This window comes from Triticum aestivum, chromosome 2D (assembly GCF_018294505.1).
Source record: "Triticum aestivum cultivar Chinese Spring chromosome 2D, IWGSC CS RefSeq v2.1, whole genome shotgun sequence".
NCBI lineage: Eukaryota > Viridiplantae > Streptophyta > Magnoliopsida > Poales > Poaceae > Triticum > Triticum aestivum.
In genome coordinates, this window is record NC_057799.1 from 583241572 (window position 1) to 583256112 (window position 14541).

The window sequence follows — 14541 nt, forward strand, 5'->3', positions numbered from 1 at the left end:
AGACCCAAGACGCTTTGTGAGGATATAAGGTGGACCAACTATTGATAAACTAGTACATATTTTAAACTTATTATTGTACGTGCCTGCTAAGAGGTTGGCTTTAAATGATATGACAACTTATAGCCGACCGTTGGCTGTATTATTAACCATGTTTTCAAAGTGTGTCCTGGTAATTTTTAAAACACCCCCTATGCTTTGATATATTATGGCATTTTATATAAACGCCTCTAACTATGCAGTCGCATTTTGTAAAACGCTTCGTAAGCTATTACATACTCCTTTCGTAAACTAATATAAGAGTGTTTACATCTAATGCATATTACTGTATTTTTTTTTTAAAATGCCATTAATCAAAGCATGTTTCGAGGCGTTCTTCATTAGTGCCTATTAACAAGGGCCTTTAAAGGCATTTTGTTGAGAACGCCTTTAAAGAGAGATAATCTAAGGCATTTTTTAATGTTTTTTAGAAAATGCCTCTGTTTTAAAACCGTGTTGTAGTTAAGGATCGTCTTGTAAGAAGTACCACCACACGCCTTGCTTTGTTACAAGTGCGAGTTGCACGCCTTCTGGCGTTCTGATTTCTCCTTCCCCTTCCATCCGTTTATTAAGAATATGAATTATCGGTTAGATTACTTAATTCTCAAATTTTGATATGATTACAAGCACTGAAGCGCGTCGAAGGCGCACCGCCATCATCGCCCTGCCTTCGTCCGAGCCGGGCACAACTTGATGTAGTAGACAATTGGAAAGTCGTCGTGCTAAGACCCCATAGGACCAACACACCAGAATAGCAACCGTCGCCGATGAAGAGAAGCTTAGATCGGAAGGATCCAACCTGAAGACACATGAACAAAGACAAACAAAGACCGGATCAAAGTACATCCACGAAAGACAACCACCGCCCGAATCTCGTGATATCTGCCGAAAACACACCTCCACATGCCCTCCGACGATGCTAGACGCACCACCATAATGGAGGCTAGGCGAGGAGAACCTTATTCCATATTGAAGAAGTCGGCGCCGCTCGTCTTCCAGAGCAGGACACAAACCCTAACAAAAACTTGAAGAAACACCTAAAAAACGGAGCCTACCCTTCACAAGGACCGGGATCCACCGTGCACCCATGGTCCTAACTCCTAAGGCCACATGAGACGTGGCAGATCGGCGACGCCGCCGACGGAAGGCAGAAAGCCTAGCCATCTTTCCTTGGAGAAGAGACGCAGGGACGAGAGACAAACGCAGGAGGCTTGCCTTATTTCAGGTTTTCTGACGATGTACGTTAACGTTCACTAGAAGGAGACGTCCCGTGATTGACTACGAAGGTGTATGTGATGATGTCGTCAATCTTAAAATGATGTGCCGGCTCAGTCTATCGGAGGTGTTTATAAGGATAGTGTGTGCGCGTATGTATGAGCGTCTGTATTGTGTTAAGGAAAAAATAAGCGAAAATAAAATTTACTGAATAAAAACATATTTACTGAACAGAATGTACCGAATGCACGGCACTACTAACCAGCCCACCCCAGCCAAGTGGGGCCGCAGATTCTAGAAGATGCCACTCTTCCCCGCTCCACTCCGAGCCCTATTCTCCCCTACCATCGCCGCCTCCTCCACCTCCGCCCTGCCGCCGCCCCGTCGACCGCCGCTCGCGGGGGCTCTCCTCTTCCTCAGCCTAGGAGCCGTAGCTGGTTGCGCTCTCTCCACCCGCCGCGTCCCCTTCCTCCGGTACTCCATACCCCTCCCTCCTCCCCCTCCCTCTGCCCTCAATTAACAATTCGTGCCTAGATTCTTGTAAATATCTCTGCTTTCTACGAATCTATGGTACGCGATTGCGTACTCTCGAAAAGAAAAAACAATTCGTGCCCAGATTCATGGGATTTCGCCAAAAGGGCGCGCTTGCTGGTTGTGATGGTTCAGCGTGTAGCATATTTAGCTTTTCTGGTTCCTAGCTCGTGGACTTGTCGTGCCGCTGCAACCCCGTCGATGTTAGCTTGGAAATAACCAGTCAGGCAATCACTTGCGCTTCAATTTTACAGTCATCCATGGATTGCTGTCGCCTAAGTGTCTGAAACCTGTGTCCCGGTGTGCTTGGCCGGATAAAACAATGTTTGTCTGTGTACACGGGAAAAAGATAACAAGGGGAACCAATGAACTGCAGCGTTCCTTCAATGAACTGGTATCTATGATCTTTTTTTCTAGTCAAGCCCATCTGTTTCCAACCATTAGTTCTGGTCCATATTTCTGCAAAATCATCGCATAGGTTTTCAGATAATAACTGATGTGTTTCTGTGCTTGACTAATGCTAATAGTTTGATAATCTAAAAGTAGTACTACATTAATATTTACAACACTGTGATTTCTATGTGAGCCTGTGGTTATTTTGTTTCTCCTAATGTAGAATAGTTGGTATAATCAATGATCAGTTCTGAAACTTTACAGGGCAATAAGTTCTGCTCGAATGGAGTCTACTTCCACGACCGTGCCTTCCATTGTTGTCTATGTGACAGTTCCGAATCGGGAAGCAGGTACTTTACCTATGCCGTTGGTCTTCTTTTACTACCGTTTCATGCTGCCATTGCCATTAATTAATCACAGATACATGCCATACTATCAGTTGACCAACTGAACTTAGTTTCACATCTGATAGTGCATTTGAGTTATGTTGTTCAATGGTCCAATTATAGATGGCTATATGGTATTATTTTGGCGAGATTGATCTCTTTCTTAAGCAGCGCTAAGAAATTTTGAATGGCTGTTTTTTTTTCTATAATCTTATTATTATTTTTCCTTTTCTGCAGGGAAAAAGCTATCAGCAAGCATTATCAGTGAGAAACTTGCTGCTTGTGTGAACATAGTGCCTGGTAGGAACTGTGTTCTCTTTCTGTTTATTCTGTGCCGCTAGACACTCAAATGTAGTAGATTCGTTTGTTTTTCGCGTGGAATAGTTGACTCCTGTCAACTGACCATCTTCTACAGTAGTTTTCAGTTATCATTTGAACCTCGTCATCTCTTCCAGTTTCCATACAAACCCCATGTTGTGCACTTTAGCAAATTGGCTTGTCTACCCCTTGCCTTGAACCAAATGTCATCAGTGGACCAGGATGACCATTAAACATTTGAGTTTTCCAAAATGTGACCTGTCAGGTGCAGCATCGTGAAATCACCACTGTTGGAACTAAACTTGATGAAAGGGATTCAATTGACGGCACTTATGGGGTCTCAAGTGAAAATCATGGTGAAAATGAAGGGCTGAAGGGAACTATCTTAATAATTATAGAAGTAGGGATTAGCGATGGTATTAGAGATGGAGTATAAACTATAAACATGTTATGCTTGATAGCTAACTCTGCTTGGTCAATGATAAAAAATATTTATATGATAGAGCAACTTGCTGTAGAGGTTCAACATAATTACTGTTTGAGATTTTCTACTTGAATTAACCAAACGTCTGACTATCATCGAGATCTTCAAGATCCCTTTAACAGTAGACCATAGTCAACTGGACTAGTTGTGGGCATAGTGATGTGTGGGCAAGTTGACACATGGGTGACTTGATTGTTTGTGTAGAACATATGGGTGCAATGATTACGAAATCTTTTATCAAATTGTACTCTTTACTAACAATAAAAATATGCATTAAACTGATGGATATGCATTTGGCCATGAACAGGTAAGCTGCCTCATCTTCTCACGATTTCTGTTGTATATAGCTTACTGAGAAATCTTATTTTCAGTCATCATCATATCATATCATCTTATTTGATGATCGTTTCTGTTTCCAGGAATTGAATCTGTTTACTGGTGGGAGGGAAAGGTACATTTCTACTGATGCTTTCCTGGCCTGGCTAATTTGCAGTGCCTGTTACAATCAACGCTTTTCACCATGAAAGGAGAGAATTTCTGCACCATGGTCCACCCACACCTATGCTTTGCGTCGTTAGATGTAACACTACTACCATGTGGATACTAGATACGGGTCAGGTTAGGATTCAAATTTTGTAGATTATGCTAATTCGGACATCCGGTCCACCACCAGCTCCATGTGTAGGCCTGTGCACACTCACCTTTTTTTGAACTACGTGGCTGGCTCAGTGCGCTAAACTACTCTAGCATATGAGCCCAACACCGAGATTGTTAAAAACCAATCTTATCATCAGCTCCTTGTCCTGCGCTAATGTCAACATTTTTAAAGTTTGTCTGCGAGGGTCAGCACAGGTCAATTTAAGTTTTAGGCACCGCATCACATGGCGAAACATTGAAAGTGCATTTAGGTACTTACATACATGCTTTTCAACAAGATAACAACAAAAAACAGACACCTTAAACAAAATGCTTAGGTCCCAATATACTAAAAACGATGGCATGCAAGCCATAGCCCCCTGGTTGTTGTGCATAAGGCGTGCAACAAAAATCTTAAATGGTCATGCCTCATGGGGGACAGGATTGTGCACAACGACGCATCCCTCCTATTTTATTCCCTTATATCTCTCACCATGTAGTAGGTTGATTAAAAACCAGAGACCTGATAATCAGTGGTTGATGATTCCTGACGTACACTAGGAGGGCAGAATGTCACATATCTCAAGAAATGGTGCAAGGCGATGAATGGTACCAAGCGTGGGTGCAGGCGGACCATGGTCTAGAGCCACATTTCTAACCATGAAACTCCTTTACATGTGATGTCTTACCAATCCATTACAAAAGCACATATATTTAGTAGTTGTCCACAACCTGTTGATTCCTCAGGTGCAAACCGATGCTGAAGAGCTGCTCATCATCAAGACCAGAGAATCTCTTCTAAACGCCTTGACTGAACATGTGAAAGCTAACCATGAGTACGAGTAAGTTCTGTACTGTTTATCAAGATATATCTATTTGTCAGTACAAAGTATGGACCAGCAGGTTATAATCAAACACGTTGGCTGTCCTGAACGGAGGTTTGTACTGTCTGGTCTTTTTCATGCAGTGTTCCTGAAGTCATCGCGCTGCCCATCAGTGGAGGTAACCTCAAGTACTTGGAGTGGCTCAAGGACAGCACCAGGGAGAAGTGATCTGGCTAGAGCTTTCCATGGACCTCATCTGTGAGTAGAGTACCTAGTGGTGTGCATTGTGGAGTGCCCGTTCTGGTTTGAGACGTCGAGCTTGTGCATAAAGACTTTAGTAGCCTCTCTGCCTCGATGGCGTTGCCGTGAAAAATTGGTCGACCTTTGCTGTCTCCTAGGGTCAAATAAAATTCAGAAGCATGCATGTCGCGCCTGTGGATTATCTCATCATTCTTTTCATCTAATCTCTTAAAAAAACATGGGTATTATGTGTCATGAAATCATACTTGTGTTCCAAAAGGAGGAATAGGAGCTGAAGGACATGGGCGTCATTTGAGAAGACTACATCAACCATGTGCCTCACAACGGTATTAAGTAGGAGTAACAGCCAAGTGAGATTTGAAAAAAGAGAAGCGATGTGCGCTTTACCTCGTCGCTAAGCTACTGGAATTCCAAGTAAAGAGTAGAGAAACTAGAGATCTGTCAGTAATCAGTAGGGAGGCAACCGCAAAATTGACAAATTTAATCTCAGAGCGGAAGTATTTCACAAACTAAACTGTTTTTGAAAATATTTCACACCGCAGACCCTTTTAAGCAGCGGCCGACAGCAAAGGCGCTGCACTCTATGCAGTGCCTAGCTGTCAGGCGCTGCACAGTAGAGTGCAACGCCTTGCTGTCAGGCGCTGCACGTTAGGGGTCAACTGGGTGAAATACTTTTAAAAGCAATTTAGTTTGTGAAATAATTTTGGCCTGAGGTTAAATTTGTGCCTTTTGCCAAAGGCAACTAACTAGTGATGATTGCCTGCCGGCACGGCAAGGGAGTTATTCATGCTGATAAAAAGTCTTTACTTGGCTTTCACTGTGTGGTGTGTAGCACAGTTGATAAAAAGTCTCTCCAATAATGCATCCTCTTTTGGTTTTCTAATAAGCCTTTTTACTTTGGATGATTGAGTACCCGCTGGCCGCAGCACGGAGCTGAATCCAACACGTGGCTGGTCTGGGGATCTGGTCACATGATGGCATCAGAGATGCACTGGTCCAATAACAGGCTTGCAGATTTGTTCATTCCAAGGTGGTTAGGTTCAGTGGGAATCTGCCTACTGATTCAGATGCACCCTTGAAAAAAATTATACTGATTCAGATGCACCTGTGCCAACAACGAGATCCATTATATGATACTACCTACCCACCCACATAGCTAACAAGATAGCAGTAGCAGCTAATTGCATAATCAGTGAAAGTGCAGTATAATCATCTGGCTTTGTATCTGCACTTTTGTGGAGATGCAGCAGAGATAACATCGTTTTTACCCCCTTTATTAGTTCACCCCAGAGAGAACTCTCATCTCACATGTAGTACTCCCTCTGCAAACTAATATAAGAGCGTTTACATCATTAAAATAGTAATCTAAACGCTCTTATATTAGTTTACAGAGGGAGTAAGATGTAACAATGGAAGCAAAGAAGAGCAAGTACCTGTCAGACAGTCACACACACAACTGTATTAACGGGCAAGTGTGAGAACAGTACACTGAACCATCATATTTTCAACCCAAAAACAAGAACACACGCATGCACTAATCGACAACAATTAATAACCTTAACCAGCAGCCAAGTCACACGCCCTACTCTCCTCTAGCGGGAAGGGGCACACACATCAGATCAGATCAGATAAGATTCAGAGTCACACACACACCGGAACCAAGCGAACAGCACTCGGAGAAGATTCAGAGACGGCAAAACGGCTATTTTTCGATGACTATGTCAGGGAGAGTGGTGACAGCGGAGCCGAGCGAATCGTCGTCGGAGGCGTCCACCATCTTGTGGAGCTCGTCCGAGTTGGCGCCGACGATCTTCTTCACCACCTCCTTGCCCTTGATGAGGAAGAAGGTGGGCATGGCCTTCACCCCCAGCTTGGAAGACACGCCCTGCATAAAACATATCATGGCGTCTCTCTGTTTAGTCTGAAGAAAGTTTAGTCTAAATCTTGTTGTGGAAGAATGATGGGATGTTTTGAAGCATATAAACAATAATAAGCCATGATGCGAGAATAATTAGGGGAATGAATGAATGACTGGTTACCGGGACATCATCGACGTCGACGAAGAGGAAGAGCATGTCGGGGTGGGTCTGGGCGAGCTCCTCGAACTTGTAGTTCATGGACAGGGACGTGACGCACCAAGACGCCCCAAAGTGAGCAGCGACCTGCACAACATGGAGGGATAATGTAACCAAAGTCACCCGTGAAGTCGACATGAAAAAACGGCACTCTGAGTCCAGAACACAATAAGTAATCATCAGGCCCATGCCATGCATTTTCTCATCAATTAACAGTACTATTTTTTTTTCTGCATCTGTAAAAGACAAGCAGGCAGCAGAAGAAGAGGATGGAACATGGACGAGACTTGCCAGCTCCTCGCGCGTGTGCCCATCCGTGCCCATCCCCTTAAACTTAAAATTAGGGGGAGATGATTAGATTAAAAAGGTAAAAGAAAAAAAGACAGCTATAGGATGAAGTGCAGCTATAGGATGAAGTGAGAGCACGGATGGGAGCATGAAGAAGCAGGCAAGCCGGACAGGAAAAAGTTTCTCCTAGTTGCTTAATAAGGGGGGCTCAAACACGCAAAGGCGGTTAATTACGGCGGAAGATCTCCGGCTACAAATGTGGGATTTCGAGGATCCACGGCATGAAGACGCGGAGAATCCGGCCTTGGAGAATCAACACGAAATTGTACCAGAAGAAGAAGAAGAAGAAGAAGAAGAAGAAGAGGGGGGGGAGAGGAGAAGAGGACGCACAGTGCGGCCTTCGTTGGCGGCCTGGGTGGTGAAGAGGTCCCAGGCGGCCTCCTTGTCCACCTTGACCACCCTGCAGCTGCCCACCTCCCGCGGCCGCTGGATCTCCGCGTCCATGCCGCCGCCTCCCTAGTCTATCTCCTCTTCCTCCTCCTTCTCCGGCAAGGAGAACAACAACAAGAAGAAAATCACAGCCTGTCTGCCCCGAGAGAGAAAAGGCAAGGAAGGAAGTGGCAATCCACTACGGGCTGCGCTCACATCAGATAAGCCGCTCCGCGCACAGGATTATATTCTGCGGGTGCGCGCCGGGTCCGGCCCGGTCCCGCCTCGACTCGCCTGCTTTGTCCGGTTCCGATTTTTTTTTTTTTGCGGGATATTTTATTTTTGCTGGATATTTATTTGTTTTACTACTGCCACTAGACCAATGACCCTAGTAGTATAGCAGCTATGCGGCTCGTGAAAGGGCGTGAGCTTCTCTATTATGTCTGTCGACCACACAAAAGACATGTTAGTGGTAAAAAACAAAGTCGTGTGAGCTAGGCAGGGTGGCATGTCGACGGGGATGGATGCCTGACTGCCTGTCCCCTTCGCCGGGAGGGAAAAGGGAATGGCCATCAGGTGAGAAGGAGCTTTAAAATAGCACCAACAACGTCCCATGGCTTTTGCTGGCCAAATTGCAGGAGAGAGAACGGGCCGCTTGGGAGATCCGCGTCACGGTGCACCGGTACGGTGACGCTGGCGTAGCTTCTGGAATCTGGCTCGGCTCGCCGCTTGATTTGGAGCTGGCCAAAGTGGTATGCTAAATTGTTTGTTTGTCACAACACTAGTATTAATTAGCCTCTCTCTCTCCGCTGTTATTTCCAGAATCTTCTAGTCGGGTATTATGGTCTTGTTGTCTTCTCCTACGTTCCACTACTTTTAACAAACACTAAGGCCCCGCTTGGTTAGGGTGTAAATTTATACATCCGGATTTAATTTACAGGTGTATATTACCGGCTGCCCTTGATTTTCGACTGAAAAAGAAACGATGCCTTGAGGTCTGTAATCTTTACAGGTGGATTTAGAACCAACCGACAATCCAAACGGCAGGTGGATTTAGAAGCCAACCGACAATCCAAGCGGGACCTAAAGAGTATATTTGTGAGTTTGAGGAACATGTAATCATGTTTCTAGAATCTTCTAATCAGGTAGATGGTCCACTGTCACTGTGCTTCAAACCCCTATCATGTTTTTTTTAAGAAAGTTTTCAGATGCTCCCAATTAATATGAACCGTCCATTTCACGTCATCGATGCTTTTTCTTAAAGGGTCATCCGATGGTTAGTATTATTATTATCGCTTGTAAGCATGGAAAATAATCATGTAGGATTAATATTGACTTCTTTTGTTTTTATTATACCAATAAGAACATAAATTATCATGTCATTAAAGCATGGTGCTAAACTAGGGGCTATATCATGCATACTGCTACAATTTACATGTCATTTTTTGAACTGCCACGTCCCTGCCATTCATAACCAAATGCCGACACTCCTCACTCACTCATAACATACTAGTATTACCCAAGACATTTACAAACATGTTTGATAGGGCTGATGCTGATGCTCAAACCAACGACAACCCAAGCAATTATCAAGCACCTATGTTCTCCATTGTTCTCCTTGAATCATCCATAACAAACTCTAAAGTGTATATTTTTGAGTTTGAGGGACATGGCAATCACACTTTTTGCCACATTATTACGACAACATTTATGACAAACGAATATTACAATCAATTCAGACTTAGCATATTATACATGCTTGACTGCTTGAGTTAGGTGAATACACGGAACCTTTAACACAATACATAGTTCACATTATCAACACACACACACACACACACACAAACATAAAACGAGTCCAGTAGCCACATAGTACATATGAATAATAACATGGTAAATCATACAATTTTAGCGGATGGGTGTCATTTATAGCTGTTCATCAGGCATCAACACTTTCCTTTTTCAGAAGGTCAACCAAATAGTCTTCTTATGATCGACGTTTTCCTTTCAACACTGTCCTTTTTTCACAAGATTTTCATAAGATCAACCACAATAGTCTTCTTATGATCGACGTTTTCCTTAAAGACATGATAATATTCAATATATTGGGAGTGAATATCCAATTCTTCGAGTTTTGGAAGCGCATTGTTTGCCTCAAATCTCTTTATTTTTTCCACATCAATCATGAGCTTCTTCAGACAACGAAATCCATCAGGAGAGAAGGCAATATTGTCATCCTTGTAGGAGTTAGAATACAAGGAAAAGGTGGCAAGAAAGGGCAATTGAGCCAGCCTGTCAATGAATTCTTGAGATATACTTGTGCTCGCCAGTGAAAGTGTAATGAGATTAGGAAGAAAAAAGCCACCATTCAAGTTAGATGGCAAATCCAGCTTCCCGTCTAGCACTATGAACTTGAGGCGGCGATGGGTGTAACTAGTGAATAAACTTGATGGAATATTTTCACCTTTGATGATCAAAGTCCTGAGGTTCTCAAGCTTGTCAAGATCCTTCGAGAGAGCCACCACATTGCCTCCCGAGGAATTCCCAACCCTTAAGTACTCAAGATGGATCATCTCACCTAACGTCCCAACCAAATCTTGATCCAATGTATCAAGTTGTACGGAGTCAAGTGTTTGTAGGTGCTTTAACCTGCCAATTCTCTTAGGAAATTTCAGGAAACCACCAAAAACATGCCTTAGTGTCTTAATTGTCCAGAAGGACAATGGGAGCTCTCGAACACTAGTTTCCCTCACATCTAATGTTTGAAGACTAGTGAGACTTCCGATGGATCCTGGGATTTCCTCCAAAGAACAAGATGTAATTCCAAGGTACTGCACATGCACAACATTGCCTATTTCATCTGGCAACCTCTTACCAATCTCGATGCCTTGCAGATTGATCACACGAAGGAACTCAGATCTATGCAACAATCCTTGTATATGAGATTTGATGTCTTTGTTCCTCTTCCACTTAGAGATTTTCCTAAGTTGAGGCGAGCAACATAAATAAGTTTGATCTTCTCTAGGATCTTTGGGATCTTGCTCAAAATGTGAGAAGATGGATCTTAGCTTTGGCAAAGAACTGGCCAGCACGGCATATTTATCTGTGGAGTTCTGTAGAGAGAGGCGACGAGCACTTGTTAATGTGGGGATGTCATCACCGCTGTGGACTTCCACAAAACTTGCCTCTTGTGCTTCAAACTGCAAAAATTCATGGACTTTGTTCTGGATGGTGACAAAGATACTCCCAACACTAGATTTATCTTCCTCATCCATATGCACAGGCTTAACTAGATTCCTTGCAATCAACTCATTCAAGTAGATGTAGCCCACCTTCTCCATTGTCTTCCCACCTCTTGGTCTTAGGAATCCCTCTGCCATCCACAAGCACACCAATATGCGGGCTTCAATCTTGATGTTGGCCGGCAGTGCAGCAAAGTATAAGAAGCAACATTTCAGCTCATGTGGAAGATCATCGAAGCACACAGATAGTATCCTATGTATTCGCTTTGATTGCTTGGACTTTAGATAGTCAAATACATTGGTCCACTCACAAGGGAACTCCTTGGTTTGTAAAAGACCTGATAAAAGAGCAATACCAAGTGGCAATCCTTCGGTGATATTGTGGATGTCTTGGTGGCGATCATGAGAAATCCCGTCTTGCACTTCAATATGAATCAGCCTCTTGTGGAATAGTTGTACAGTAGTCTCTTGTCCAAGAGATTCTAAATTAATAATGACATGAAGATAGCCGATAGGTGGCTCTTCAGGTTTATGCTGCGTGATATGCACTATTCTACTGCCTTTAGCACCTACTTTGAGGCTAAGCAGAATGTCCTTCCAATCAGTGCTGCTAACTTCACCATCTATCACTAGCAAGTATTTCTGACCTCTTATTTTTTCATCAAAAGCTTTGTTGACATCGCTTCTTGTGAAATTATTGCCACCTTCTCTTAGTTTTTGAACAATTTGCCGCTGAATATTGGTTGCCGTCAGATAAGGTGCAAAACTCTCCATTGCATGAACAATAAAATTTTTCTTATCTATCTTATCATATACATCTCTAACGAGAGTTGTCTTGCCAACACCACTTTTTCCAACCACCGATATCAGAACTGGATGATGATGATATTCATCCTCTTCTTCAGTGGGAGGAAGAATAGCATTCTCCAGTTTCTTCCGGTTATCATCATGTATTGGTATATGTGGTGGCACTAAATCATCCCTACAATTCAGACATTATTAATTGTCAGTACTTAGTAGTATTTAGTAAGTATATTTTTAATGAATAAGCCAACATTCCTATGTTCGGTGGGAGTAAGAAGAACATTCTCTAGTTTCTTTTGGTCATCTTCATGTATGGCACATGTGGTGGTAGTAAATCATCCGTTTAATTCAACCATTGTTACTTGTTAGTAATTCATAGTAGTTAGTAAGTAAACTTTAAATGCATCATGTTACATCTCAATATTATTGTAGTGCGTTATAAATCCTTTCTACGGACTTGTAGTATTGAAGGTTGAACCTAGGTAACTTTCCTTTCTAATACCTACTCATAATGCATGTCGTGTAGGGAAAAACCATGCTTTGAATAATTATTAAATATTTAATTTATATTCTTATAGTAAGAAGAGCAATCTCTAGTTTCCTTTGATCATGTGCCTAAGAAATAACTATTTCTTAATAATGATTGCAACATTTTTTCAAGGTGCCAATATTTCTCTTTCAACTTTATTAATAATAGAACAAAACCATCATATGTTTGCAAACACCGTCAACCTTTGATCACAACAAAAGCAAAACAGTACTGCACCAAAATTTATGGCAAGATTACAGCAGAATCATTGAAAATTGATATTTAACTCTCGTCCTTTTGATAATTAACTCTCGTTGGAAATTTATGGCAAGATTACAGTACTGCACCAAAACAGTACTGCATCAATCTTTAGCAACCTTACCCATGTTTTCATTTCAAGTCCTTTTATTTTCCACCTTTATTACATTACCTAAGGGACCAAACTAGGGCCTAAAAAACTTCTTGCGCATCCTAAAGACAACATATGCTCCGGGCACTCAGATAGAGCCCCTCGGCAAAGACCGAAGAACGCTCCCACTAATTGAGCACTATATACAGAGGAGGGGCAACATCAGTTGAGTAGCCCCCTCGATACGAAACATACATGACATGGCTTGTGGCCAGCAAGGAAGCTGAACCCCTCTCATGCTCCAACATTCTTTGTAGAATCATCTTTCAGGGAGGGCATGGCCCTTGCAGCTGAAGATGGCTTGTTAGAGGAGACATCCACACAAACTAAATGGTGAAGCTCATCGAGAACCCCCAAGGACAACATATCTGCCATATATGCCACGACCAGTGATGGCCCTCAAAGGATGTGGTGATTGGGTGAAGTGCCTAGCAGTTTCCAGCTACAACCACAAGGCTTCCTATTATTAGTTGTGCCACTTGATTGATGGCATGCCTTGGGTATTCAAAGGGTCAAAGGAGAGTAACCTTGCGTCTCATGTATTGGTTAACCCTGATAACTTCTACATGATACCTCCTTAGATTTAGAACTTGAGCATGCGACTGGTTTTGAACCTCGACATCGTTAAAAAAACTCCAGGCATGTGATTGGGAGATGATGGTAGCTTCATAGGTGCATGTGGCAGTGACAAGTTTTTCATAAGTAATATTGGGACCGGGTCCTTGAGTAGGAGGCTCGTGATCTCCCAGGGACTAGCTGGAAGATCTAACTAGGAGGCTCAGTTAATTGTCGAGTCCTAAAGCAGCCAAGTGTAGAACACCACTTCCCAAGATGCCCAAATTACCAGCATTCCCATCGGCAAAAGAGTTGGATCTAGCCTACATGTAGGTGATGGACCTGTTTGGCACTATCCAACTAAAGCAAAGATGAAATCGAGGGATATCATGGGGGAGGGTTCTTGGCCTTTGAGGAAGTCATGAGCTTCACCCTTGCCGCCTTCTTCAACTTGATTAGAGGTTGTGGGGGTCTTGCACCCTGGTCCACCATAACGAGCGACAGCGGAGGTTCCGACCTACTTTTTAACCTCAAGGATCTCTCCATGTCCTGCCCTACTACTAGAGTGGATCCGCACATTATGCAGCTTAGAGTAATAGCCCTGATTGTCCAGTGCGGTCTATCCTAGGGAAATTAGACCTTGTAGGGACAATATTTTGTGGCCATCCAAACAGATATGCAAGGGCTAGTCAAAGCCAATTGTTTGGCTGGGCGTGTGAGGTCGTCGATCCATGATCTAGATCCTATCGTATCCCTTGAACATAGCAACCTAATTAGCTGCACCCATCAATCTATATGAAGGGATGACGACCCTGCGTCCAAAAGCAACTAACTTCGGGATGAACATACCTATAACCTAGCTCCCATATAGTAGCCATTGTAATCCTCTCATTATTCATAAAAAGCTCAGTAGGCAAGACCTAGGAATTTTACCCAATTGGGGACCTGAAACTTGGTAAACTATGTGTCACCATCATCATCATTGAGATCCCTTAGGGCACCATTGTTCCCTCTACTATCTTCTATGACGTCAGCACATCGTAAGATTGGTGGTACATTAATCGTCGATGCATGGTCGACGCTTGCTATTGACAATTGGTAGATTTTACATATACCCTTCTGTATG

General features: G+C 43.1%; 3 protein-coding genes across 3 annotated transcripts in view; 1 reads left to right on the top strand and 2 right to left on the bottom strand.

Annotated features, from left to right (window-relative positions):
• The first annotated feature begins 1520 nt into the window (after positions 1–1520).
• LOC123054701 (protein CutA 1, chloroplastic) lies at positions 1521–5247 on the top strand. Its single transcript, XM_044478533.1, has 6 exons — positions 1521–1725; positions 2440–2525; positions 2799–2861; positions 3783–3814; positions 4747–4841; positions 4967–5247. The coding sequence occupies exons 1-6, from the start codon at positions 1553–1555 to the stop codon at positions 5049–5051; spliced, it is 534 nt and encodes a 177-aa protein (XP_044334468.1). The 5' UTR covers positions 1521–1552; the 3' UTR covers positions 5052–5247.
• Positions 5248–6514: 1267 nt separating this feature from the next.
• LOC123054702 (thioredoxin-like protein CXXS1) lies at positions 6515–8111 on the bottom strand. Its single transcript, XM_044478534.1, has 3 exons — positions 7838–8111; positions 7124–7246; positions 6515–6969 (listed from the first exon to the last, which is right to left on the bottom strand). The coding sequence occupies exons 1-3, from the start codon at positions 7949–7951 to the stop codon at positions 6787–6789; spliced, it is 420 nt and encodes a 139-aa protein (XP_044334469.1). The 5' UTR covers positions 7952–8111; the 3' UTR covers positions 6515–6786.
• A 1440-nt stretch (positions 8112–9551) lies between these two features.
• LOC123050165 (putative disease resistance RPP13-like protein 2) overlaps positions 9552–14541 on the bottom strand; it is a 14559-nt gene continuing 9569 nt past the window's right edge. Inside the window, exon 3 of the mRNA XM_044472999.1 lies at positions 9552–12100. Within this exon, the coding sequence (XP_044328934.1) occupies positions 9901–12100 (2200 nt within the window). The 3' untranslated portion in view covers positions 9552–9900. The remainder of the gene's footprint in view (positions 12101–14541) is intronic.

What these genes read in the sequence shown, in the direction of transcription:
- LOC123054701 (XM_044478533.1), top strand. Translation starts at nt 1,553, where the DNA reads ATGCCACTCTTCCCCGCTCCACTCCGAGCCCTATTCTCCCCTACCATC. An exon ending in TTGTGTGAACATAGTGCCTG is followed by an intron (nt 2,862 to 3,782) that starts GTAGGAACTGTG and finishes TTCTGTTTCCAG; the next exon opens with GAATTGAATCTGTTTACTGG. An exon ending in AAAGCTAACCATGAGTACGA is followed by an intron (nt 4,842 to 4,966) that starts GTAAGTTCTGTA and finishes TTTTTCATGCAG; the next exon opens with TGTTCCTGAAGTCATCGCGC.
- LOC123054702 (XM_044478534.1), bottom strand. Translation starts at nt 7,951, where the DNA reads ATGGACGCGGAGATCCAGCGGCCGCGGGAGGTGGGCAGCTGCAGGGTG. An exon ending in CCGCCAACGAAGGCCGCACT is followed by an intron (nt 7,247 to 7,837) that starts GTGCGTCCTCTT and finishes CATGTTGTGCAG; the next exon opens with GTCGCTGCTCACTTTGGGGC. An exon ending in TCGACGTCGATGATGTCCCG is followed by an intron (nt 6,970 to 7,123) that starts GTAACCAGTCAT and finishes TGTTTTATGCAG; the next exon opens with GGCGTGTCTTCCAAGCTGGG.